This window comes from Capra hircus, chromosome 14, assembly GCF_001704415.2.
Source record: "Capra hircus breed San Clemente chromosome 14, ASM170441v1, whole genome shotgun sequence".
Classification (NCBI taxonomy): Eukaryota; Metazoa; Chordata; class Mammalia; order Artiodactyla; family Bovidae; genus Capra; species Capra hircus.
In genome coordinates, this window is record NC_030821.1 from 50,757,224 (window position 1) to 50,782,676 (window position 25,453).

Genomic DNA, 25,453 nt, shown 5'->3' on the forward strand with positions numbered 1-25,453 from the left:
AGAGAGGCAGGTTTGATCCCTGGGTCAGGAAGATCCCCTGGAGGAGGACACAGCAACCCACTCCAGTATTCTTGCCTGGAGAATTCCACGGACAGAGGAGCCTAGTGGGCTACAGTCCATGGGGTCGCAAAGAGTCAGACACAAATGAGCGCGCACAAACACAAAACTAGTTAAATGTTTGTATCCCAGTTGTTATGTCTTCTGGACCTTCTGGTTTCTCTATAGTTATTTTTGCAAACTTCTGATGATTTACTCCTGATGTTGACTGTTATTCTATGTACCTTCTTAAAATTTACAAGACCCTTATCTTTAGAGGTGCCTTAAATTCTTTGTGGAAAGTGGTAGGAATATATTTAACTAATAAGTAAATACAGAGATGTCATGACTTCTGGGTTTTATCCATGGGCAGAAAAGTTTTGGTTGTGCTAGTTACCAAGTCCAGCGGCAGGGCCACCATCTTACATACGACAGATTTATTCTCCACAGACTTGCCATGGTATGTGGCATGATGGTACTGTTGTGTGTACTCTTAAACAAGAAGATGAAAAGTTCAAAGAATACTTTGCCCACATCACCTAGCATTCAGTTAACCACACTGAGTCAGTCAGCAAGGTTGTTATCTGATTTTAAATAAATTTCAGCTCTTGTCATTCTCATATCCACTGTTACATAAAATCAGTTCTCAAATCATTAGCAAACACACTTATGTTCTTTTGAATGAAGATCTGAATCTTTTTGGTAGCATAAGTTTCTAATGATTGTCATGATCCTTTTTTAAAGACTCTGGCTAGAACTCTTAAACCTTGGGCAGAAACAATTTCATTATTCCATCTGCCTGTTTTCTTGTCGACAGATCACTCGGGGACATCACAGCAAGGTGAATTAGCATATTGCCCACCTGGGTCTTTGCTACATTGTCCTCATTTTCTGTGACTTTCTTTTTTTCACTTTAATGTCTGCCTTGTTTAGTATTTTCCACTTTCTGTCTCAGAGTATTTATAAATTCTCTTATATGAGTATTTTTCTGTTCATTTTTAAGAATTATAACAGTTGTTCATTTCTAGGTTAAAAATAAAATGACCAAGGAACAGTACATTAAGATGAATAGAGGCATCAATGACAGTAAAGATCTCCCTGAAGAGTATCTGTCAGCCATCTATAATGAAATAGCTGGAAAAAAGATATCAATGAAAGAAACGAAGGAGCTGACAATCCCTGCAAAGTCAAGTAAACAGAGTAAGTGTCCAGATCAATTGAATCCTGGTTGTTTAGGAGGAAAAAATACAGTTCTTAAAAAGCTAAGTTAGAGTAGACCAAGTATCACTTATTCTAATGAAAAGTATTATAATACATTGTTTGATGATCTGATTATGTCTTTCTCCATATCCTGAAGAAAGATAGCACTGACCAATGATAAATGGGAAATGCTACATACTATGCATGAATTAGCGTGCGTTGAGTATACACTTGTCCACGAGGCAGTTAACCTCAGCATGGACTTGGAGAGCAGGCAGATTGGTTAGGCAACACCAATAGTCAGACTTCAACTCTTCTTTCTTCTGCCTCCTTGTTATCTACGAGCAACTTATTTCCATTGGTTCACCTATCATTACACGTTAACAGAAGCTAGAAGTAGGGGTGATTCAAGGAGATGGGGAAGGTTAGGATCATGGAGGAGCTCAGGAGGTTGGAAATCACTACTTGACATGCACCACAAATTATATCACTCTGGCATTCCTAGATCTGACCAGCCTCAGGAGCGACCTGTGCCTGGCTCCATTCTCAACATTCTGTATGTGTAGACAGTGGTGATTCAAGTAGAGCTAAAATCGGGCTACAGACGTGAGGTTAGGGTAGGGGCCCAGTAATACAGAAGGAGAGCTCCTGCCTTTCTGAGCAGCTTCCACTTGGAAATGAAATCTCAGGCTTCATCAACAAGAACAGATCGCAGCAGCAAAATGCTGCTGGAAGGTTATTGGTGTTCAGTTGCTAAGTCGTGTCCGACTCCTTGCGACCCCATAGACTATGGCTGTTGACAGGAGAGAGTCCGGAAGGCCTGTGTGATATGTGTTTCTAGGCGTTGATGAAGAATTACAGGGTGGAAGTCAGAGGCTCTGGAGATAATGTTAGGAGTGATCGTGGAGTGTAAGTGGCCTTCTCTTTGGGGAGCAGAGGAGTGGGCCTGAGGAGTGTTAGTAAGTTCTCCCCGATTTTATAGACAAGGAATCAAAAGTGCAGAGAGATTAGGACACCTAGAATCAGAGAAGCTAGGTGCAGTGCGAAAGCCTTCGTTAAATCCCTGTGCCTAAACCCTGACGAGTGGCAAAGGCTGGCCCAGAAGTCGCCGTCCTTGGCCCTTACTGCAGTCCAGCACCAGCCGGCAGTTCACAGGGTAGCGTCATCCTCTTCTACTTGAAAAACTGTAAAGTGTATTGATCAGGATTTCATTTTTACACCTGAGTAGATGCCAGTTATCTGATTTCATTTTCTTTTTCATACCCACATAATGACATCTTCCTATCCCTCTTTCTCTGGCCTGCTCTGTGTACAGTGAGGAAGTCATTGAGAGAGAGCTGGGTGTGGGAAGCGGGTGGCAGTGGGCTGACATTCTACAGTCATCCTGCGTGTGAGGGCTCTGTTTTCTTGTTAACTCAGGAGACCCCTCAAGTCACACAGGTGAACCGTGGCCCCTCGTCTGTTCTCTTAGCCCTTGTTTAGGCTGTTTCCCTGGCGCTTTCAGTGTGACAGATTCGTGCCGACTCTTCCCTTTGCATAGATTTCCTGCATATCCCTGAAGCCTAGTTGAGGATATTTTTTTTTCCCCATTTTTGAGGTGAAATTCATATAATGCAGAATGAGCTGTTTGAAGTGAACAGTTACTGGTATTTAGTACCTTCAGAGTGTTGTGCAATCACCACCTTGATATAGTTCCAAAATACTTCATCACTCCCAATAAAGCCCCATATCCATTAAGCAGTTCTTCTATGTTCCCTGCCTTTCCTCAGCCTCTGGCTGGCACCAGTCTGCTTTCTCTTTTATGGATTTACTACTCTGGATATTTCATCTAAATGGAATCATATGTTATATGGCCTTTGCATCTGGCTTCTTAGGACCATTTTGAATTAGTATTCATTGGTTGATGATTTTATGCTGAAACATCAAAATATCATTCTTAAAGGCTTTATATATTAAATGCTAATAGTGTTTGCTGTTTCAGACGTAGCCAGTGAAAAACAAAGAAGACTCCTGTATAACTTAGAGATGGAACAGATGGCCAAGACCGCTAAGGCTCTCATGGAGGCTGTGAGCCACGTTCAGGCACCTTTCACGAGTGCAACACATTTGGAGCATGTGAGACCCATGTTTAAGGTAAGAGTTATTAACGACTTTCGGTTGCAGTATATACATTTATATATACTGCTATTCAGCATATTTTTAAGTTAAAGCAGTACGGTGATACAGCCCATTAGTAGAGACCCAGAAGTGAGAGCCGTATTATTTAGGTATGCATGATTAGTAATTGATAGGTGTGTGACCTTAAGAATAGAAAGGTTTGGGAGAATTAATCTCTGGCCTGGTTTCCTCTGAGCTCTCTGTAGATCTCTAGAGCTCCCTGACATCTCAAAGTGACCTTGAGCCTCTTGCTGTCTTCCAATGCCTATGGCCCAAGGGCTAATCTGAGGGTTCTGAGTGCTCCTGGGGCCCCGAAAGTAGCACTGGGAACAAAAGGGAGCTTTCTTTTTTTATGTTTATAGATCTAGTAAGAATGGTGCTTACTGCTTCTTTATAATTTGATTTTCCATTTTCTCTTCATTTTCCTATGCTTTTTTTCTATCCTTTCTTTAAATTCCAGAATGAGTAAGCAGAGCATCATAAGAGTTATAGGGAAGTGGACGGGAGTCTAGTCAAGGAAAGTGGGAATTTTTCCTAGAGAAGGAAAAATGGGTCAAGTACATGTCCATTTTTGAGACAGTGCAGTTAGATGGTCTGTGGAGGTTAAAGGTTATCACTTGAGTTCTTCAGACATTAACTGCATTTGTGTGAGTAGTAAAAGATGATGATATTTCAGCTCTAATATGTTACAGTTCTACCCTTGCTTTAAGGTCTGTGTGATCGTGATACTTCTAAAAGTTGATGGAGAGTTACAGGCTCAGAGTGGGACTTTGGGGAGAGAATGTTAGAAGAAATAGTGGAGTATCGCCGGCCTCTCTTTTACCGTAATATAGGAAATGAGATTGAAATTAAGAGCACTTATTATGAAATAAATTACAAACTAAGTTTTTGTTCTCTTTTGAATAATCTTATACCTTTGTTTTGTTTGCAAATGTTTTTGGCAGACAGGAGGTGGAGGATGAAAAAAAAAAATTAGGAAGCAGTCATAATTCTGCCACTCAGAACATTTCTCTTACTATATTTACATACTACTTTTCCTCTTGTTAAACAGTTGTGATTCTACTGTGTATAGAATCTTGTAACTTGCTGTTTCTCACATGAGTGTTTTCCCATGTTATTGGTAATTCTTCATAAAGAGCTTTCATGATCTCTTCTCTGGATTAGGTGTCATTTGTTTCTTCCTCTGAGCTGGAATTGAGAACCTTTCCTCTCCCTGCCATTTCTGCTGTCGTTACTTTTCAGACAGTGTCCTTCATTTCTCACTCTTAATGCTGGAGTGTTCTCCTGGCTGGTGTCTGTGTCTACTTTTGTGCTTCTCTTACCCATTTACAGAGCACAGAATGTTTAAAATACAAATGAACTGTCGCCTTCTTCCTTAAAGCTATTCACTGATTTTGCAACTGTGGTGAAACCTAACACAACCCGAGGGTCCGAATACCATGCGTGATCGGCTCCACCTGCCTCCAGCCTCATCATCAGATTTCCTCTTCCCATGCTGCAGTCACACTGGCATTCTTTCCGTTTCTAGAATACCCTACATTATTTTCTTGTCAGAGCATTCGCACAAGCTGTGTCCTTTGTCTAGAATGCGCTTTCCTTCATTGCCCAAGTCGTTTCTGCTTTCGGTGTTACCTTCTTAGTGAGTTCTGCCCTGGCCTCTCTAAGTCAGGTCTCCTTTCATACGTGCTGTGTTCTTCCTTCACTGTATTTGTGTGTATTTACACATTTATTTACTGTAAACCTTAATGTCTGTGCTAGACTTTAAACTCTGAGAGGTAAGGGAATACCTCTGTTTTGGTGACTTTTCTCAAAGTCTGACACAGTTCCTGGCTTGGAGTTAGTGCTCCTAAGTAAGCATTGATTGAGTCAAGGAATAAATGAAAGACTCCTAGAAGTGATGTGATATTAAGGGATGTCGTTAAGAACCTTTTTACATATGGCCAGATCGTTTTCTACAGAGGTTTATACACTTGAGCAGAAAATTTCACCGTCCCCTGGCTGTTATTTAGGTATAATTTGATAATACAGATCATTCTTTAATTTGCAGTGGGGTTGTCACAGGCTTAAGAAGCTTATACTTCTCCTTGTATATATTACATAGGTTTCCAAATAGAGATGTGTTGTTTCTTCACTTAGCATAGGATGCATAATGCATTACTCTCCTGTGGTGCTTTGTATTTTAAAGTCCTGCCCGTCATTTGCTTCCCATAGCATCTCTGTGTAGTGGCAGTCCTGGTACTAAAGAAAATGAGGTTCAGAAAAAAAAGAGGTGAAATAAGTGACAAGGCTAAGACTGAAAGTTAGGTACTGTGACTTACGTTCCTTTGTTTAGGAATTAAACTTCTGAACTTCCTGAGGTTACAAAGCTGGGGGTAATTCTGTCTTAATAACGCAGAAATTTTTTTTTAGATCTTTTAAAAATTCCAATTATTGTTTCTGTACCATGTTGTCATAAATACTCTTTATCTGTATGACTATGTATAGTTCTGCTTCATTTTGATTTATTTATTAAAAGAAGCAAATACTCTTATATCAGACATTTCAAAGTTACACACACACACATATATACATGCCAGTATATACACACCAGTATATACATACATGTTTTGATATGAGGACTTTCAGTAGTCAGGGATACCTTTCTTTTTTTTTAACTTTACGTTACAGTTTCAGAAGGTATTCAGTTTTAATAAAATTTAGTGTTTGTTGACTTTCATAGTCTGTAAAGAAGATGTATTTTATTTAACTGTATTTTAAAATATTGTCCAACTAGGAGCCAGGGATATCACTGCTGTGTCAATGTAAAATATTAATATTTTACTACAAGAAACAATAAGGCTAAATGACACCCACAGAACAGGCTTAAAGAAGAGAGTAACGTAAGTCTTACAAGTAGAAAATGGTTAAAAGGATTTTTTTGGAAATAAAACTAGTCCATGAAATATTGTAAGAGACACAGCTTGCAGAGAGAGATGAGTTCTGAAGTCAGAGATAAAATCAATATAATTTATGAATATAGACTATCCTCATTTTTTATTAATGTGAATAACTCATAGGTGCTGTGCTTAAAATGTATCTACCATCTTCTCTTGAATTTATAATTTTGCTCTCCCACTTACTTAAGCCCAGGAAGCATTATATAGTTTCTCCTCTTTTTCTAAGAAAGCTCTCCCAATAACTATGCCTAGAAACTTACTGCTCTTTTTCGAACTTCCCACAAATCATTCATTGTCTGAAAACATTGAGAAATGTTACTGTGGTCTCATCTTAAAGTCTGATTACCATTTGATGTTCATGACCTTTTTTAAATTTCTACCTTTTCTAGCTGGCTTGGACCCCTTTTCTGGCTGCATTCAGTGTGGGTCTACAAGACTGTGATGATACTGAAGTAGCCTCTCTTTGCCTGGAAGGTATAAGATGTGCAATCAGAATTGCATGCATTTTCAGCATTCAGGTAACAGAATTTTGTGTTTGTAGCCAGTCTGGAAAACGTAAATTACTTATGTCATTACTATAGTTTAAATTATTTCCTGTGTTGACACTGTTAAAAAGCTAATTTCAAGTTTACAGTGGAGTTTAAGTGAATCTTAATGTTTTAAGTTTCTAAGAAGCTGTGACAGGACTGGGTAGTTCTCTGTTGATGTGTCTACCATTTGTCATAATAACTTCGTGTTGCAGGGTTTTTTTGTATAGAATATTAGCTGTGTGGGAAATTTCCAAGAGTTTGAATTCCTGTATTGTAATTTGAATATCTTATTTATATTGCATGTTCTTATTTATTGAATCATATAATACTTTTTCATATTTTATATATTTATAGATATTATTTTATAACTTTACTTAACCCTAAGAACAGGTTAATTTTAAGAGATTCAAGTATCAAGGACATAATTCTTATGAAGATAGTTCTTTCTAATAAATTATATGCTTTGTCTGATAATAAATTTTATCCAGTGCTTGCCTACTTTCTTTTTGAAAGCCTATTTCTCATTTAATTATGAATGTTATAGCATAAAACCATAGTCTTAACTGTAGGGGGAACATGAGCCAGTTTGTAAATCGAGTTTCTGCTGCTTCACACAAGTCACTTGAAGCATGTGTTCAATGAATGCTTTCTTAAAATATGATTTATTGTTGCCAAAATTTCATCTTGATTTGACACCACCATTGCCTTTGAGTTTTAAAAATTCATCCTTTTTGGCTTCATTCATATTAAAATTTAAAGAACTATAGTTTTGAGGTATCATATGTAATTTATGACATGTTGAAAACTTACTAAATTAAGTAAACAGTTGATCAGTAGGGAACCAGCGCCTACTCTGTTGTGCTTACAACCCTGTGAGTTCTCTTCCTCTGTCTCTTTCAACAGCTGGAAAGAGATGCATACGTCCAGGCACTGGCAAGATTTACCTTACTCACAGTGAGTTCTGGGATTACTGAAATGAAGCAGAAGAACATTGACACAATCAAAACGCTTATCACAGTGGCTCATACAGATGGAAATTACTTAGGAAATTCATGGCATGAGGTATAAGCACTTTCTTTTTTCTTTTGCAATTTGGTTTATAAAATGAGCTAATGCTAAATATTATATCACTGACATGCTTAAGTGTTTGCGGAGAAAATTAATCTAGTACATTCAGGATTAAGTACATTTAACTTTTTTATGCTGATTTATAATGTAGCCTGTGTTTAAATTGTGACTTTGTACATTTAAATATTTTTATGAAGATTTTTAACACGGAATTTAAATTTGTTTTTCTTGTAATTAAGATTCTGAAGTGCATCAGTCAGCTGGAGCTTGCTCAACTTATAGGAACTGGAGTGAAGCCTCGGTACATTTCTGGAACAGTACGAGGCAGAGAAGGATCACTTACTGGAGCGAAAGATCAGGCTCCTGATGAATTTGTGGGGCTAGGGCTAGGTGAGAATTTTTTGAATTATTTTTGTGAAGTATCACAGTTGTTTCTAACTTGCTCAATGTAAGTAACTTTATTGTATGAGCGAAATATAATTAGAGGGCTAGGATAAAATGCCCTTTGGCTAACCTTATAAAGGTTAAGCAAGATAACATTATAAGTCTTTTTTGCCTGGTCGAGTTTGCAATATTAAATGACCCTTAGTCTTAACCACATAGTTGAGGGTGGGAGAAAGGTGCAGTTTAAAATTATCTCCTTTTACATTAAAAAAAAGAATGAAATGATTCCATTTAAAGCAACCTGAATGGACTGAGAGAATATTATACTTGTGAACTAAATCAGACAGAGAAAGACAAATATTATATGATATCACTTACATGTGGAATCTGAAAATTAATACAAGTGACTCTGTATACAAAACAGAAACGGACTCACAAGCATAGAAAGCAAATTTATGGTCACTGAAAGGAATAGGGAGAGAGGAAGGGATAAATTAGGAGTATGCAATTAACAGATACAAACTACTATTCAGAAAAGAGATAAGTAACAAGGATTTACTGTGTAATACAGGGAACTATATCCAATATTTACAGTAATCTATAACGGAAAATAATCTGAAAAAATGTCTTAAAGAATTACCTGCTTTTGAGACTAAGCAGATAAGTTAAATGAGTGAAGGCTTGTTTAAGATGATAAATAGTTGGGGGCACCTGGAGAAAGCATTCACATGCAGATATTTTTAACAGCATTATCAGACATAACCCAGGTCTTACGCCGGTGTGGAAACTGTCTCATGGCTCCCCTTGAGTTCAGTGCAGCCAGGAGCATCCAGGTTTAACCCAGCAGGAAAAAAGGAAGGTACGGTCAAAAGCAGATAAAGAAGAACCAAAACCATACATTTCTAGTCATAAGTGGAAAACGTTCTACCAGGAAAGAAACAAAGTTTAGACTGTCTTTGACTTTGAATATGTACTTCTGGGTTTGAATTCTTCCATGTTTCTTCTTCATTTATGCTTCTTCTGCACTTGTGCAAGATGTGTGTGCAAGTTACTTTAATTCTCTGAGCTTCAGGTTCCTCTTTTCCAAACTAACAGTAGTATCTACTTGGAGAGTTGTCAGGATTACAATATATTAACATGTAAGTGGACTTATTGCTGCTGTACTGTTTCTGGATTGTTGTTGTTGTTCAGTCCCCAAGTCATGTCTCACTCTTTGGGACCCCATGGACTGCAGCACACCAGGCTTCCCTGTCCTCCACTATCTCCTGGAGTTTGCTGAAAATCATGTGCATTGCGTCTGTGATGCCATCCAACCATCTCATCCTCTGTTGGCCTCTTCCCCTCCTGCCCTCAATTTTCCCAGCATCAGGGTGTTTTGCAGTGAGTCAGCTCTTCGCATCAGGTGGCCAAAGTATTGGCGCTTCAGTGTTAGCATCAGTCCTTCCAATGAATATTCAGGGTTGATTTCCTTTAGGATTGACTGGTTTGATCACCTTGCTGTCCAAGGGACTCTCACGAGTTTTCTCCCATACCACAGTTAGAAAGCATCAGTTCTTCAGTGCTCAGCCTTCTTTATGATCCAACTCTCGCATGTTTCTGGATTATTCTTTATCTGGCCTCCCTACCTCACTTCCAACAGAGAAATCTAAAGATACAGCCTAAAAAAAAAACATGAAGGAATACACCTGAGGTCTAAAAATACTTATATTTACCTTTTAAGGCTTTGTGCTATATATAACATTGTACCTCTGGACTTTCTCTTTTTATCATTTAGTGATTTCTTCATTGTTGGTAGCGATAAAAAGTCAGGAAATTCAGAAGAATTTCAGGCTTGAAAAACAACCCACAGGGAGGGGAGTAGAGACAAGGACCATGTTGTGGCTTCAAGTTGAGTGAGTTTGCAGTAGTAATTCAGCAGTGCAGTCTGCACCTCACTTGTAAAATACCAGTGGTTCTCTGTGGTTCAGGGAGGTGCAGGTATAGACAACTGCAGGATTTAGAACTGATTGAGCACCCGCATGGTTGGTGACTTACGTAACATAGAAGTCTGACTCAGACATTAGAACTCTTAATTGTTCCAGAAGGTAGTATGAGATACAGATGAAAAATACTTACAGGCAAGTGAAGTAAAGGTGCATTGATTGATTCAGCTGCTTTTGAACAGTCTTTATTTCTAAGGCCTTGGGAGTAGAGGAGAGCCCAAATAAAGAGGGGTGAGATCGCCAGGGCTCAGTTTTGGCAAGTAACAGAAGTAGGTTACACTAAAAATAAAATACCAGGGGAATATTTTATTTTCTACCAGTGTTAGTAAAACAAGAGAAATCATCCTTGCTGGTCATGTTTACTGGAATACTTGAAAATGAGTTAAAATTAATTTGATCATTGTGCTGCTCTGCTGCTTAGGTTGCAAAGAGGTGACTTGACCTGCTTTCTCCCTTCAGGAAAAGGGAATTTATATTAAACACATTTGGAATCTGGAACTGTGATTGAGATAAAAATTCCAGGCCTCCAAGCCACACAAGTGACTGACCACGCTGTTCATCTCTCATGCTTTCTCTGTGCCGTCCACCTCTCTCTGCTCTACGGCCTGCTCCCTTCTGCTCTCATTGCTGAGGGATCAGGTCTTAGGTTCTAGTCTGCGTTCTAGAGGGAGCCCCTATGCTGACTCAGCCCCTGTTGGGCAGAGCTCCCCCTGAGTTGAGCTCATCTCAGTAGTTGGTTCCTGGCTCGCCCAGCCTGGCAGGTGTCCTGTTCAGCGGTGTCCTGGCACCTACTCAGGATGCTTTAGTCCATACCGAAGCTGGAGGAGGTGGTGGTGCAGACGATTGAGCTGGTTTCATCTGTATATAATTTGTTTTTTAAAAATAAACTATTAGCCTCCTTTGTCAACAGAATCTATACCCCAAATATTGATGTAACCAAGTTAATAGGGCTGAGTGTATATTTATCTCACTTCCTTACAGATGTGATACAAAACTATACTTTTAATTTTTAGAAACAGGAAACTTGTTATTAAGAATAAATAGCTTATGAATTATTAGATTTGAATTATATGCATACTATTATATGTATTAAAAGTTTTAAAATTCAGTTGCTTGGTCATATAAATCTTGAGTGAATATTATGACATCTTATATCTTTGTTCTTGGTTAATCTAAATGTTTGTTCTTTTGAGTCATTTCTTTGGTAAAACTGAAACTATTGGCTTATTACTTGTACTGTCATATAAATGTTTGATAGATGTTATATATTATGAAATTGGTTCCTGGATTGTTAGGCATTTTAAATCTTCTTAAATGGGTTTAATGATTACAAATTATTATATCTAAATAGAGAAGGTACAGAAATACCTTATGTGGGTATTTGAAGAATACCCACAGAAATGTGGGAAAGACATTCAGTTGATACACAGACGAAGTTATGTAGTACCTGGCATTTTTTTCTCACAGATTTTTCTTCATTAAATTCCTGTAACATGCCACATACCTCATATTGCTTGACACTGTCCTCCTACCACCCCGTTTCTCAGTCGCTTATTTCAGGCTTTCATCCTTGTTCACTTGTGCTACAGAAATAGACCCTTAATTTGTCTGCATGGCTTCCGTGACGCTTCATGTTTCACTGTGTTCTACAGATATTACCAGAATTATTTTTCAGAAAATAGACTGGGTCATGTCAGTCTTTTAAAAGATCTAATGGTTCCCTGTCTTCAAAAGTAGAACATTAAACACGATGGTCAAAGTTCTTCACATTCTGTTTCTGGTCTGTCTGTCCAGCTCCATCTCTTACTGCTTGTTTCCCTCTCTCCTTCCTTCTCCCCTGCCAGATCACCCTCCATTATGGCTACATCTGAGTGTGCTGGAACATGAACTTCACTTGCCTGCTTCCATTACTTCATATATGCCGCTCCTTCTTCCTGAGTTGCTTTTTCATCTTTCTTTCTCTCATGATGATCCTTTCAGGTCTAACTTGAATTAATATTTCATCATAGTGAAAACTTTCCATGAGCTAACAACACCTACATTCTCCCTTCCCCCTATAAAAAAATGGTTCTGTTTAGCCACACTTGTGTTATATATAATTAGTTGAGTTCAGCCATGAAATAATCATCAGAGTATATTAAAGTAGGTAATAAGTCTGTCCCTCCTGGTAAATTATTAACTGCGTGAGGACAGGGATCACATTCTTTTCCCTTTGTTCAGTTCCTGGAGTAGGTTCTGAGTTCAGCTGGTTTAAATAAAACCATCTGTTACATCTGCATTCAAAAAGTCATTTGAGTGTCTAGTCAGTCAACAAGTACTTGTTGAGCATCTGCTTTGAGTAAGGTAGAGGAAGACAAAAAAAAAGTGTATGATTTGCTTCCTAACCTGGGAACTTTTTATCTGGCTGAGAAGGCAACAGAGCCACACCTGAAGTAATTTATAGTAAGAAAGTAAATGGAAGACATTCTGAGTTGAGCAGTACTAATTTAAGTAAACACTTCATTCAGAGGAAGGTGAAGGGGAATCCTTCATTGAGAACTCAGGTTGGGTCTCAGTAGGTAAACTTTAGATGATGACCTGAATAGAGACATATGTTGGAGGGAGCTCCCTTAAGTCCTAGGCTGAAAAGTTTATACTTTATCCTGAAACTAATAGTAAGCAAAATAAAGGTGGTGATTTAGGAAAATTAATCTCCAGAAGAAGAAAGGAGATTAAAGGGTGTGCGGGCGGAATCAGCAAAAAGGAAGGCAGTAAACTGTTACAGTAATCCAGTTCTGAAATGATAATGGTCTAAACTAAGTAGGAATGAAAATGAATGAATCAAATGAAAAACAGGCCAGCAGAAAGATTTAGTGATAATGGAAGAAGGGAAAGATATTTAAGAGCTTGAGAACTGGGGGAACTGTTTTGCTGTCTACAAACACATGGGACCAGTGTTGGGGGAGAAAACCAAGTGATTCTTTTGAATCTTATAGCATACCAGTTGAATTTTCAGTGAACATTTGTAAACGAGGAACTGAAGGTTACATTATAGGAGAGATCTAATTGTATGGAATTGGGAATCCTAAGTTGATACATTTGGAACTAGGGTTGGTTCTGTTTCTTACATGCTGAGGGAGGGGTTTCCCTGGTGGGCTAGTGATTAAGACTGCACGCTTCCACTGCTGGGGGCACAGGTTCTGTCCCTGGTTGGGGAGATTCCGTATGCTGTGCAGTGTAGGGGTGAGTGGTTGGGGGAGGGGGTTTCTCTTAAACATTGAGAGAAATTCTGCCTAATGTCATTGAGTGATTAAAAATTTCAGTGTCCCTAATTTGTGTGATCTTTGCAAACAAGTTTGTGTCTTTACCCATTTCTGTATACCACTCAGTATAACTCAGTAAGTCACTGATGCCAAAAAGAATTGTTCACCCAAAGCTTTCTTTCATTAGGGAAATAACTTAAGTTATTAGAAATGTGTTTTAGAACTGTAAGTACATTCTTTCACTGAGCTATTTTCACACTGAAATGCTCTCTTTTCTGTGTGGTAGTTGGAGGAAATGTGGACTGGAAGCAGATAGCAAGTATTCAGGAATCCATTGGAGAAACCAGTTCTCAAAGTGTTGTTGTTGCTGTAGATAGGTAAGGTATCTGTTTTATTCCCTTTTCAGATGAATACTGTTCTAATTCTGTAGCATTTAGATGTGTGTTGCTCATTAGTAAAAAAAAAATGATTGCCAAAATATCTTTCCTTAGGTAATATAAGACTATATTGTGATATGCTATGATTTAAATGATGAAGTACCTACAGTTTTGCTTTTAAGTCACAGAATATAGGAAGGAGATAAGCAGTATGAAAATTTAAGTGACAGTAGACATTAGTGGGCATTAGGGAAATGCTAACCTTGATGAGAAAGAACACAGTTTTTCTTTTCCTTTTTTAAAAATATCCTCTATAAAAAATGTACTCCCCTTATTATTCCTGTTTGAAAATAGAGTATAATTTATCTTCCTGAGTGTATGATATGGGATTGCATTATGGGGAAAATGAAAGGGTTTGCTGGCAGTTCTCACTGGGGAGAATTATATTTTATAGTATATACATTAAATATATAGTATATACATAGTATATATAGTATATACTATATACATATAGTATATACATTCCCCATGTCTAGTCTGGTTTTCTAAAAGACTATTTCTAAATATTTCTAAAAGAATATATTATGGTTTGTTTTACTATAGAATATTCTAGAATATTTACTATAGAATATTCTAGATTTTAAAAATCCCCAGTGTTCAAAATAATGTCTAGTTTCTTATTTTTTTTTTAAGAAGATGAACGTTTTCCATATGGATGCCCAAATAATTGAAACATTTTGTAACACTGGTGTTTACATTCTAACACTTCTGATGGGAACTGTCAAAAATACAGTGTGTATTATAATCTTTCCTTGATGCCTAGAGACTCCCACTGATCTATTATTTTACTTTGCTGTAGATGAAAACTTTCTGCTCTTAGATCGAACTAGAGTGTTTAGTTGTTACTGACCCTTGCAATACTCCCTGGAACTTCTTACTTGGAAAGAATTCTTAGTGTCCATGTGCCTACTTGCTTTTTTGGGGGTGGAGGGAGGGGCTTAATTTGCCTTTTTCTTACGATGGTTGAAAAGAGATTGTGTATCATTTTATGTCTACTATATAACTCAGAGGCTTAACATGTGTTTTTCAGAGTGCTTTCTGGGAAGGGAATTTTTAAAAAGAGTGGATGTATGTATAACTGATTATATTAAACAAACAGAAAAGATGCTTTCCATGTGTTACTTCATGTAATCCTCTTAGTAGCCTATAAGATACGTATTATTACTGTCCTCAATTTACAGATGAGGAAACTGAGACGAGGGGAATCAGATAACTTGCTCCTTCCCGCAGGCAGGCCAGTCTGGTCGTGATGATTACAGTGACACTTTCATTAGCAGAGAATCTGAGGAATAGCGCCAGCTGTAGTGTCTGTCCTTCTGCTGCCAGGGTAGGCCTCCTCCAGATGGTTTTCTAGCCACCCAAAAGCGCATCATCACTGTTAGGAGAATCTACCCAGACAAGAGTCAAGTTTTACTTACTAGTCTTGTTGCCATAGCATACTTCATGTGACCAAAGCCAGTTCTGATTTATCCAGCTGGCCACTTTACTGCAGAGAAACATGTCACTCATTTGAACAGGTAATCTGCCTCTCCATTTTAAGAGTTTGTGCAATTTCAGAGGAGTCTTAGCACAAATTCTATTAGTACGTCACTGTCTCAAACTCATCATCACCAGATACTTCTACAACATAAATTCAGGGTCCACACTTCTACACACAACCTCAATATTTACATTTTACCTTATAGTGAAAGCATCAAAAATTACATCTTTGATTTGTTACAAGATTTATATTATTATGTGGTACATATCACAATTTCTCATTAAATTACTTCTGAATTTCTTTCTGAGTATCTGGATTTAGTTTTATTTGTGATATTCTGATTCCATAGGCTGACTCAGGGAGACAGCCCTGGAAGTCAAGACAGTGGTTGAGAGTATTGTCAGGCATCATCCTTGAAAGTCCTGTACTTGTTCAGCAAAAATGTTGTTTTTCTGACCTTAGGCCTATTCTGAATAATCTGTTGTGATAAGTATAAGAACTAAACATGCAAAATGAAAATAATAATTCTTTGCTTAATTATAAATAGGTTCTGTTTTTTAATGGAAAAATTTTTATTCCATTCAAAGCTTTAAAATGGTAAAATTTTCTGATTATCTTCACTTTTGTGTTTGGAATCCTGTATTATTAGAACTTAAGAGTATAAAGGCACTTTAACCTGGAGTCCCTGATCCTCTCGGATTTGCTAGGAAAACATTTCTAGGCGTTGTTAAACCAGCTATTGCTTAAATGTTACTCAGCTTCGCGGGGGGTGAATTTTGTCCAGGAACGATTTACCCCTAAAAGTCAAAAGTTATGTAGCACCATAGTTTTTTAATAGTTTTTTTTTAAGCATACCAGATCTGGCTGTATATTGACCTGTCCCACACTTTGGAATATTCTGTCACCTATCAGAAAATATGGACTACTCCTCCCTGACTGTTTTCTCATAAACGTCTTTAAGTTGAGTCTAAGCCATAAATGTTACCTCTGATATTTTCACTATGAAGACTTTAGATACACAGTCATTTCATCTGCCTGTGTGTTGCATACAGCTTGAAGTTGGTTTGATCTAGAATCTGCAAATTTCAACCTTGCTTTTTTGCATTGTCTCATCACTATCATAATGGGTAAGAATTCAGGAAATCTGTCAATCTTTTTTTCCTACTTGTACTTTTCAGGGGTGTGTCTTTTAATGTTAACACACAAGATTCTCATGCTTCTGTTCTCTGCTTTTCACACAGGCGTGTAGAATCCATTTTATAGTTGATGTTGTGAAGCATAGCTCTTTTCTGCCTTAGTATATAAAGGCTTTACTAGAAATGCCTCCCTAAACCACTCTGCTCTCCTGTATGACTTATCTTCAATGGAGCATTTCTAGAAATACAGTGACCCCTCAGAGGCTACCAGAGTGAGTGGAAATCAAAATGCCCTTTGCCAGGATGGATGCTTCCCGGCTCACACTGTCACCTGAGTCTGCAGAGCCTGGCTGTTTGCTTGCCGTTCTCTCCGGCCGTCTTCACAGGGGTCCTTGCAGCTTTCCCTGGAGTTCTCTGCTGCTGTTCTTTCCTCCCCTGCTCTTTGTCACTTGCGTCCTCCTTGCTTACAAAAGGTTGTTTCCTCTGTTGTTTTTCCTGTTGTTCCCCTTGTACTGTTCAGGGTGGACTTCATTTGTGGTATGAGTTTTATAGCCGCTGCCTTCCAGGAGCACCCCTCTAGTTTGAGAAACAGCTAATGACATTCATAATGCAGAGTTCAGCACTTCTCATTTTTGTTCGTGTGAGAGGTCTGTAGCCTTTATTTTACATTTCGGGTTCACTGAGGCCCCGTTACTCTTCCTCCCTGGCCCCCATAATGTTTTCAGTCAGATTTTTGAACTTTTGTTTTGTTCTACTCACAAGAGCAATAGAGGAAATGTGAAGATATCTCTTTAGCCAGAGATCAGATTCTGAGTTACTACCTTGTCAGTTTTTAAACTGCTTTTCCTTCTTGTTTTCATTATTCTGTTGCCAGGATGCATAGACCTTCAAGGGCATAGAGGTTGAAAAATCATGATATACTCAGAACATTTAGACTGTGGTAGTAGGAAAAAACTAGAATGTATTGTAAATGTTTAAATTCTGTTTTGCTCAGATAAGTGTGGGGTGGTTGAGAGGGTGGACTTTGGGGTCAGCCTGTCCTGGTTTGACTGGCTCTAGTACGTAGTAGGCTTGTGGTTTTTTAGACAGTTGTTATAGATCTTTGTGCCTCAGTTTCTGTGTTGATAAGGTTGGGAGTCTGACGTGCTCCGTAGTATCTGTGGGAGTTACATGAGTGGATGGGTAGGTAGGTAGGTAGGTAGGTAGATACAGATATAAAGCACTCTGGGTAGTGCCCACCCTGTGATTGCTGTAGCTGTACTGTTACTATGATTCCCTTTGTTTCTAAGTTTGATATTTGACCTGCTCCTGCTTTTGAGGTTTCCTTTTTATCGTCCAAACCCTATCATGTACAGTTTACATTGAGGAATATCAGTTTATCCTTGAAGTCACCACATGCAGACTTTAAAGTAAGAGGACTAATGTGTTTATGCTGAAATCTTTTATGAAACTTCGAAACAGAAAAAGAGAGCTCAAGTGAAGAGGCAGGGCAAAGCTGGATAGCATAGCTTAACTCTGAATGTTTGAATGCTCTAAGAAAAGGGCATTGTTAGTTAAACTGTTGAAAACTATTTGTAAGGTTTTATTCATCACTTGTAATTCACCATGAGTTTTTTTTAATCAGATGTATATTATTTATAAAAATAAAGTAGAAGTTTTCATTTTAAGAACATGTTTAAACTAGTAAATACTCAGGAAAATTGAGAAGTGTGTTTTGTGTATTCCAGTTGTTAGTTTTATAAATTAATAGTCTCTTATTTTGAGGCTCATGAAATACCCATCCTAGTGTTGATAAATTTACTAGTAAAATTGCAGCAATGTACTCATTCTCTAATATCATTCAGTACAAGGGTGGGCGGTACATTCCAACTACACTTGTTACTAAACTATCTGGTAAAAAGTACACACTCAGTTACATATAAAAGTAGCTAGTAAACTAAGCCACTTGTTTTTGAATTGATACATCAGATATGAGACTTTATAAATTTTTGCATTGTGATTTTTGTTTTTTTCTTTAGAATATTTACAGGGTCCACAAGGCTAGATGGAAATGCCATTGGTAAGTATGTACATTCAGTTAAAAAACTGACTTTTGGGTTAAAAGATTTTAAGCTTTAAAGTAAATGTTAATCTATTTCTGTTATAGTGGATTTTGTCCGTTGGCTCTGTGCTGTGTCTATGGATGAATTACTTTCTACTACGCATCCAAGAATGTTTAGTCTGCAGAAAATAGTAGAAATATCATATTACAACATGGGAAGAATAAGATTGCAATGGTCTCGAATTTGGGAAGTTATTGGAGATCATTTTAATAAGGTATTTGAGTAATTATACAGTTTGCTTAATTTGTAATTTATTTTTGTTGTTTAAAATTCCCTTACCATAATCTAGTTAAGACCTTTTTCCTTTCTAAGCAGTATTTTTATTACATTTTTTTGTAATTAGATTAGAAAACACTTTGTCTTATTTTTTTCTTCTAGAAATAATTGTTCTAGGTTTTAAGAATTTAGTTAAAATATGTTCTTCTTGTTGAGAAATATTGTTAGCATACTTGGTGCCGCATGGAGAATCTTTGAATTTACCTGTCTTTGCTATTAATGATATATTTTTCAAGAAAATTACCGATTTTTCTGCTGATATTAGCATCCTCTATTTCTGTTGCTGTTACAGGTTGGCTGTAATCCTAATGAAGATGTAGCTATTTTTGCAGTAGACTCCCTGAGGCAGCTGTCAATGAAGTTCTTAGAGAAAGGGGAGCTTGCTAATTTCAGATTCCAGAAGGATTTCTTAAGACCTTTTGAACATATAATGAAACGGAACAGGTATTATATTTGTTGAACTACTTAACATCAGGAAGATAGTGTATTTTCTACAGTGGTGGGTGGGAGGGGGGCAGGTGGAACAGAAGAGAAGGGGGAAAAACAAAACCTGATGAGAGTTATCCAAGCAATTATATTACTACTTTAGGTCTCCAACGATTCGCGATATGGTTGTACGGTGTATAGCACAGATGGTTAACTCTCAAGCTGCTAACATTCGGTCCGGATGGAAGAACATCTTCTCTGTATTTCATCTTGCTGCATCGGATCAAGATGAAAGCATAGTTGAGCTTGCATTTCAAACAACGGGACATATTGTCAGTGAGTATCCCCTAAGCTCTGTTCAAGTGGGAACACAGCACAACACAGCTTGAGTGTGTTCAGAGGATAGCTCAAGTGTAAGATTACTGGCTTGTCATGGGCTCTACCAAGTTTTGCCTATAGAAGCAGAGTAAAAAGTGATAGTATTACCATTATTATAATATTATAGTTTACATTTATTGAATGTTTACTGCATGGCAAGCACTATATGCACTTTGCATGTATTTTCTTCAATTTTCACAATAACTATATGAGAAAAATATCTTTATTATCTTTTTTTTTAATTAGATAAGGAAACGCAGATCAAGTGAGGTTATGTAATTTGTCTAAAGACACAAAACTAATGAGTGATGGATTGAGGCACAAAACCAGAGTCTTAAGACATAGCCTTTGTTTCTGACTACTGTACTGCATAACCTCCTTTGACTTTGAAACACCTAAGATGTCAAATAAGCCTCTCTTAGAAGATAATAATGACCATCATTGTCATCAACATCAAGAATGATGACATCACCATAGCTATCATTTGTTGTTTGCTTAAATTTAGTAAATTAAGTATTGTGCTAATAATAAGCACTTTGTAGTTGTTTAGTTGCTAAGTCATATCCGACTCTTTGCAACCCCATAGACTTGCCTGCCAGACTTCTGTCCATGGAATTTGCCAGGCAAGAATACTGGAGTGGGTTACCATGCCCTTCTCCAGGGAATCTTCCTCACCCAGGTACTGAACTGAGGTCTCCTGCATTGCAGGTGGATTCTTTACCATCTGAGTGTACCAGTCTCTGTTAGGTGCTGGGTTTATAGTATAAACAAAACACAGAAACACAGACCTATCTCGCTGTTCCCACTACCCATGGCAGTCAGGTGACTGGTCGAGACAGACTTTGGAACCCATATCTTTTGGAATCAAAACCCTTAACCTTCAAGAAATATCCATTACATCTAGAGCTCGGTGTATTTGGGTATAATTAGGAATAATTGAAAATCTTTAATTATTTGGATATGTTTTTCTCCCTTATAGCCGTTGTGTTTGAAAAACACTTTCCAGCGACCATTGATTCTTTCCAGGATGCAGTGAAATGTTTGTCTGAATTTGCGTGCAATGCAGCTTTCCCAGATACAAGTATGGAAGCAATTCGACTTATTCGCCATTGTGCAAAATACGTGTCTGATAGACCTCAGGTATAGCATTGTTTAGTAAATAAAATGTGACTTAGCATTTATTTCTAGTCTGAGATCTAAGTTTATTTGGGAATCTAGGAGATATGAAGCATTTTTCAAAATTATCTTGAGCTGTCACATTTATTGAAGACGAGTTATTTTTCTGAGTGTTTCACATGTATAAACTTGTTTAATTTTCAATAACGGCTTTATGGGATAGATTGTGTTATAGCCCCATTAAATAAGCAATCTGAGGCACAAAGAAGCTCAAAATGTGCCCCTGCTCATAGGGATAGTGAAGGAGACAGGATTTGAATCCAGGCCTGTGTGTTCAGCCATTACCTTGATACACCGTTTTTTGTGTGTAAGCTCTGCAGCACTGAAGGTAACTGTGGATGAGTGTGGTTGTAAGCACTGGAGTGAAAGCTTGAATTGGCAGCCCGGCAGCCAGCTTTGACTTGCATATCTTTGTAACTGTCACTAGGAGAAAAGATGGCTTCATAGATTTTCTGTCACATGCTGATGTGGACCTGTGGTGTGTTCAGTACTTACATGCATTCAATCCGCACACCTCCCCAGTGTGGTGGTGTGGCTGTGTGATGTTATAACCACTTAAATGCCTGAAATGGAAAGCTGATGATGGAGTTGGAGCTGAAAGCAGCGTTTGGACTCTATTCCATGCTCTGTAGGCAGTTATAATCTCCATCTTTTTATAAGTGTTTTTAAATCAAATTGCCCCTCATACCTTGCATCATTCACCTAACCATAAATACCACTCCAGTTCATTTCTCTCAGTCTTGTAGAATATCTTTTTTGGTAAGTTCTAGTCTATTTTGTTGATGGTTGTCCAGCAGTGAGTTGTGATTTGGGTCTCCCTTAATTTCAGGACCAAAAAATCTCAAACTAAAAAAAATAATAATAAACTTCTTCAAAAAAAAAATAAATAAATTGCTCATTTTTGATTTGCAAAATGTTTAAAAACTGTTTTTGAGAAACGTGTATAGGTGTTAACGCCTTGTCTTTAATAAACCTACCTTTCTTTTTAAAGGCTTTCAAGGAGTACACAAGTGACGACATGAATGTGGCACCTGAAGACAGAGTGTGGGTGAGAGGCTGGTTCCCAATTCTCTTCGAGTTATCATGTATCATCAATAGATGCAAATTAGATGTAAGAACCAGGTAACAATCAGTATTTGTAATTAAAACTTTGCAAGGTTTATTTTTACTTTAATCAAATTAACCTTTTTTATGTGAATATAAGTTTAACTTGATCAAATATAGTAATTATTACATAGGCAAATTTTAAAATATGTTAAATAGAGCAACAAAAAATGGAAATAGATTACTTTTCCTTAAATTTTGATTATTTCCGAGTTTGAATTTTAGATTCCGTGTTAATTTACACATTCTGTCTTTTCATACTTTTGTTTCCAATCAGAAATTGAAGTTAGTCCCAAACTTTATTTTCTGTTGAATGAGAAAAGAATTTCCAAATGCATGTCCCTGGCGGCTTTTAGGTAAAGAACCATTTCTCTGTGAAGACTGGCCAGTGATCTAGTTTTGAGTAACATAGGCCTGTTGAAAGAGAACTCTTTCAAAAGTATAATCTCAGTAAAAGATCTGTGTGACTGTCCCGTGCATTTGTGAAGAAACTGCTCTGGGTGTGATGGAACCAGACGAGTGCTCGGTGCTCACACTTTACACTCACAAGAACTTGTTGTGAATTTCTTAGCATTCTTATCAATCCCATAATGTAGTTTTCCTCACTCCGTATTTTTGACGGCCACATTGAAATGACCAACTTGAGTATCCTAATATCTGTCAGCAGGACATCAGAAAGGTGGTATAGACTTGTAACAAATCAGTGATAGAATGTAATAAAAGAATGAATCTCTCCTTCCTCCCTCCTCTTATGCCAGAACCACACCCATCCCTAGCCAAGGTTAAATTTGTTTTATAGCCTAAGAAGTTTTTGATTTTTAGAGTGTTATTTGTTACAACAGATTCTTATGAAATTTAAAATAATCCAAAATATTCTCACACCTTGGAAACTTCTCACAGAATTTAGTCATCACAAGCACATTTGACATTCATTTCACATTTAGGCCCTGAGGAGTTTTTGTCAGTGGACCTGTTAGGAAACTTGATAAAATTCAAGCTAGCCCCCTAATTGATTATATATACCACTCTCAGATGTCCACCACTTCAGTAGAGCAACTAAGATGTGGTAACTGAAAGTCACAGAAACTCAGCACTCCCTCCCTGCCCATGTTTATTTGTAGAAATCTCTTTGGCCGGGGACGGACGGACCTGCTTTCTCACTACTCTCTTACCTGTCCTTGTCTGGGACCATGCTCCCTTGCTTTCCACTGTATCCTATGTTCAGATTATGGATGGGTTTCGTTCTTAAGAAGAAAAAATAAGTGTTCTAGGTGGTAAAGAGAGAGAAAATGTGAGTAAGCTTTGTCCAGGGATGGCTTTGATTTTCCTACCTCACGCCAGGATTTGTAAAGGCAGTTATTTCAATTACATCTAAAAATGCAGCACTGCGATTTGTATAACACGCTAGTTATAGAGTACTTTCACATGCATTCTCATTTGAGTCCCTCAAAATTCTATAGATTTAGGGTTAAATAATTAACTTAAGGCCCTCCATATTCTTTTCCGTATACCAGCAACTTAAATATTCAGCAGAACTCCTTCAATAGGTGAAAAGCCTTGGAAACCTCTGTGGATCTGTGTTTGCTTTGGGGGCCTGCAAGAAGCAGGATGTTCATGTCTGCCCAGCCCAGCCATGGGGGTTATTCAGCATCCAGTTACTTGGAGTGGGAGGAAGAACCAGCCCTGTCTCATTGTGTGTGGGGAGGGTGTGGGGTGGGGGTGGGCACGGGTTTTCTGGGAAACATACAGTGTGTTTCTTCCACAGAAATTCTTTTACTGTAGTTTTACACATTAGGTATCTTACAGAGCAAACAAACGTAACTTGCCTTAGAACCAAACTACCGTAATGTGATTTTACATCCGTTGAACCACTGCGTGATCCTGTGTACCACGTGTGTATCGGTACCAGGCCCAGGGGGTAGCATTGCAGCAACTGAGCTAGACCATCTCAGGGAGCCCTCAAGTCCTCAAGGAGTGTTTCACAGGAAATATTGTTCTGACTTATGACCAGACTTTGGGAAATACAAATCTTTTCTAAGTGGAAGGGTACCTATATTTTCTTAAAAGAAATTTAACAAGAGAGAAAAAAATCAAGCTTTTTAATGGTTACATGAAGGCATTATTTCAAGAAAGATAATAAGGAATCAGAAGGCAATTTTGAGTTTCAGGTTTAACACTCATTCAGAAGAGAATGAGTGGAATACTAAAGCAGCTTACTCTCAAGGAATACTTCCCTCCGCACCCTGTGTGACACGTGCTGCTCTGGCCCAGCACACTGGGGAATGATGCCTGCCCACACGAGCGAGGGTCCTAGTGAATTGGTTTGAGAAGTCCTTTAGTTTGAGGGTATTACATGAACAGGTGGGGTATAAGCTAGAAATTCCTCTAGTTCTTTGAAAAAGATTCTCCAGAATCTAATTTTATTTGTTCTTAGACATATCAGTATACTTTCTTCCATGGGCATGAGCCACAGAATTGGTACTGCCGAAATCGTGATCTCCCTTGCTCTGTAGCCCCCATGCACCTTTTAAAATGCTGCAGTGGTGGGGGTGGGAGTGGAAGGAGAATAAGCACTGAAGGCCAGGGCCTGGGGAGTTTTACCCCAAACAGTTCATCCTGAAAACCTCTGTTCTACAGCCTAAATTTCTTAAAAGTGTAGTATCGAGTGTTTTAAACTTAGCTTTCGGTAACTTTGTGAAATGACTTATAAAAATAAGTACTGATGTATTATGCTAGCTTTTCTAATTATATTTTTCATTTTAGGGGTTTAACAGTAATGTTTGAAATAATGAAAACTTACGGCCACACTTATGAAAAACACTGGTGGCAGGATTTATTTAGAATTGTTTTCAGAATCTTTGACAACATGAAATTGCCAGAACAGCAGACAGAGGTGAGATTTTTATTTAATATAGTCAAGTCAAAAGGTTCTTTTTTCCTAATACATTTTAGTCTTTCAAATTAAGCACAGTGAACAGAAGAAAAATCCTAGAGATTTCTTCTTTAAGGCATTATGACATAGTAGTGTATCTTTGTAGCGTGTTTTCTGTCATCAAAACAATGCAGTTTTGACAATAGAAGTGAGTTAAGGTTTTCAGTATTTTTGTTGAACTTTCAGTATCTTTTCCTCATTTTAATACTGTCACGGCTAAAACATCAGTAGTTCTATTTAGTATTCATGGTGACTTATTACTCTAAATTGAATAAAGAATACATGGTAAGTTTATTTATTTCACTCTTTTAATTTTTTTAATTTTTGAATATGGCTGATTTACAATATTGTGTTAGTTTCTGCTTTATAGCAGTGATTCACTTATACATCTATCTACTCACTGTGATTCCTTTCCCGTATAGACCATTCAGTTCAGTTCAGTCGCTCAGTTGTGTCCGACTCTTTGCGACC

The 25,453-nt window shown here is 37.7% G+C and overlaps 1 protein-coding gene across 2 annotated transcripts in view; it reads left to right on the plus strand.

Moving 5' to 3' along the window:
- Positions 1 to 25,453, plus strand: part of ARFGEF1 (ADP ribosylation factor guanine nucleotide exchange factor 1) — a 132,058-nt gene that overhangs the window by 91,271 nt on the left and 15,334 nt on the right. For both annotated transcript variants that reach the window (XR_001919147.1, XM_018058435.1), the window contains exons 18-30: positions 1,065 to 1,236; positions 3,218 to 3,369; positions 6,719 to 6,847; positions 7,763 to 7,921; positions 8,167 to 8,317; positions 13,822 to 13,912; positions 18,607 to 18,647; positions 18,735 to 18,904; positions 19,259 to 19,410; positions 19,556 to 19,728; positions 20,750 to 20,910; positions 21,938 to 22,068; positions 24,814 to 24,943. Coding sequence is in view for 1 of the 2 variants with exons in the window: in XM_018058435.1 (XP_017913924.1) it covers positions 1,065 to 1,236; positions 3,218 to 3,369; positions 6,719 to 6,847; positions 7,763 to 7,921; positions 8,167 to 8,317; positions 13,822 to 13,912; positions 18,607 to 18,647; positions 18,735 to 18,904; positions 19,259 to 19,410; positions 19,556 to 19,728; positions 20,750 to 20,910; positions 21,938 to 22,068; positions 24,814 to 24,943 (1,812 nt within the window). In the remaining variant the exon portion in view is untranslated. The remainder of the gene's footprint in view (positions 1 to 1,064; positions 1,237 to 3,217; positions 3,370 to 6,718; positions 6,848 to 7,762; positions 7,922 to 8,166; positions 8,318 to 13,821; positions 13,913 to 18,606; positions 18,648 to 18,734; positions 18,905 to 19,258; positions 19,411 to 19,555; positions 19,729 to 20,749; positions 20,911 to 21,937; positions 22,069 to 24,813; positions 24,944 to 25,453) is intronic.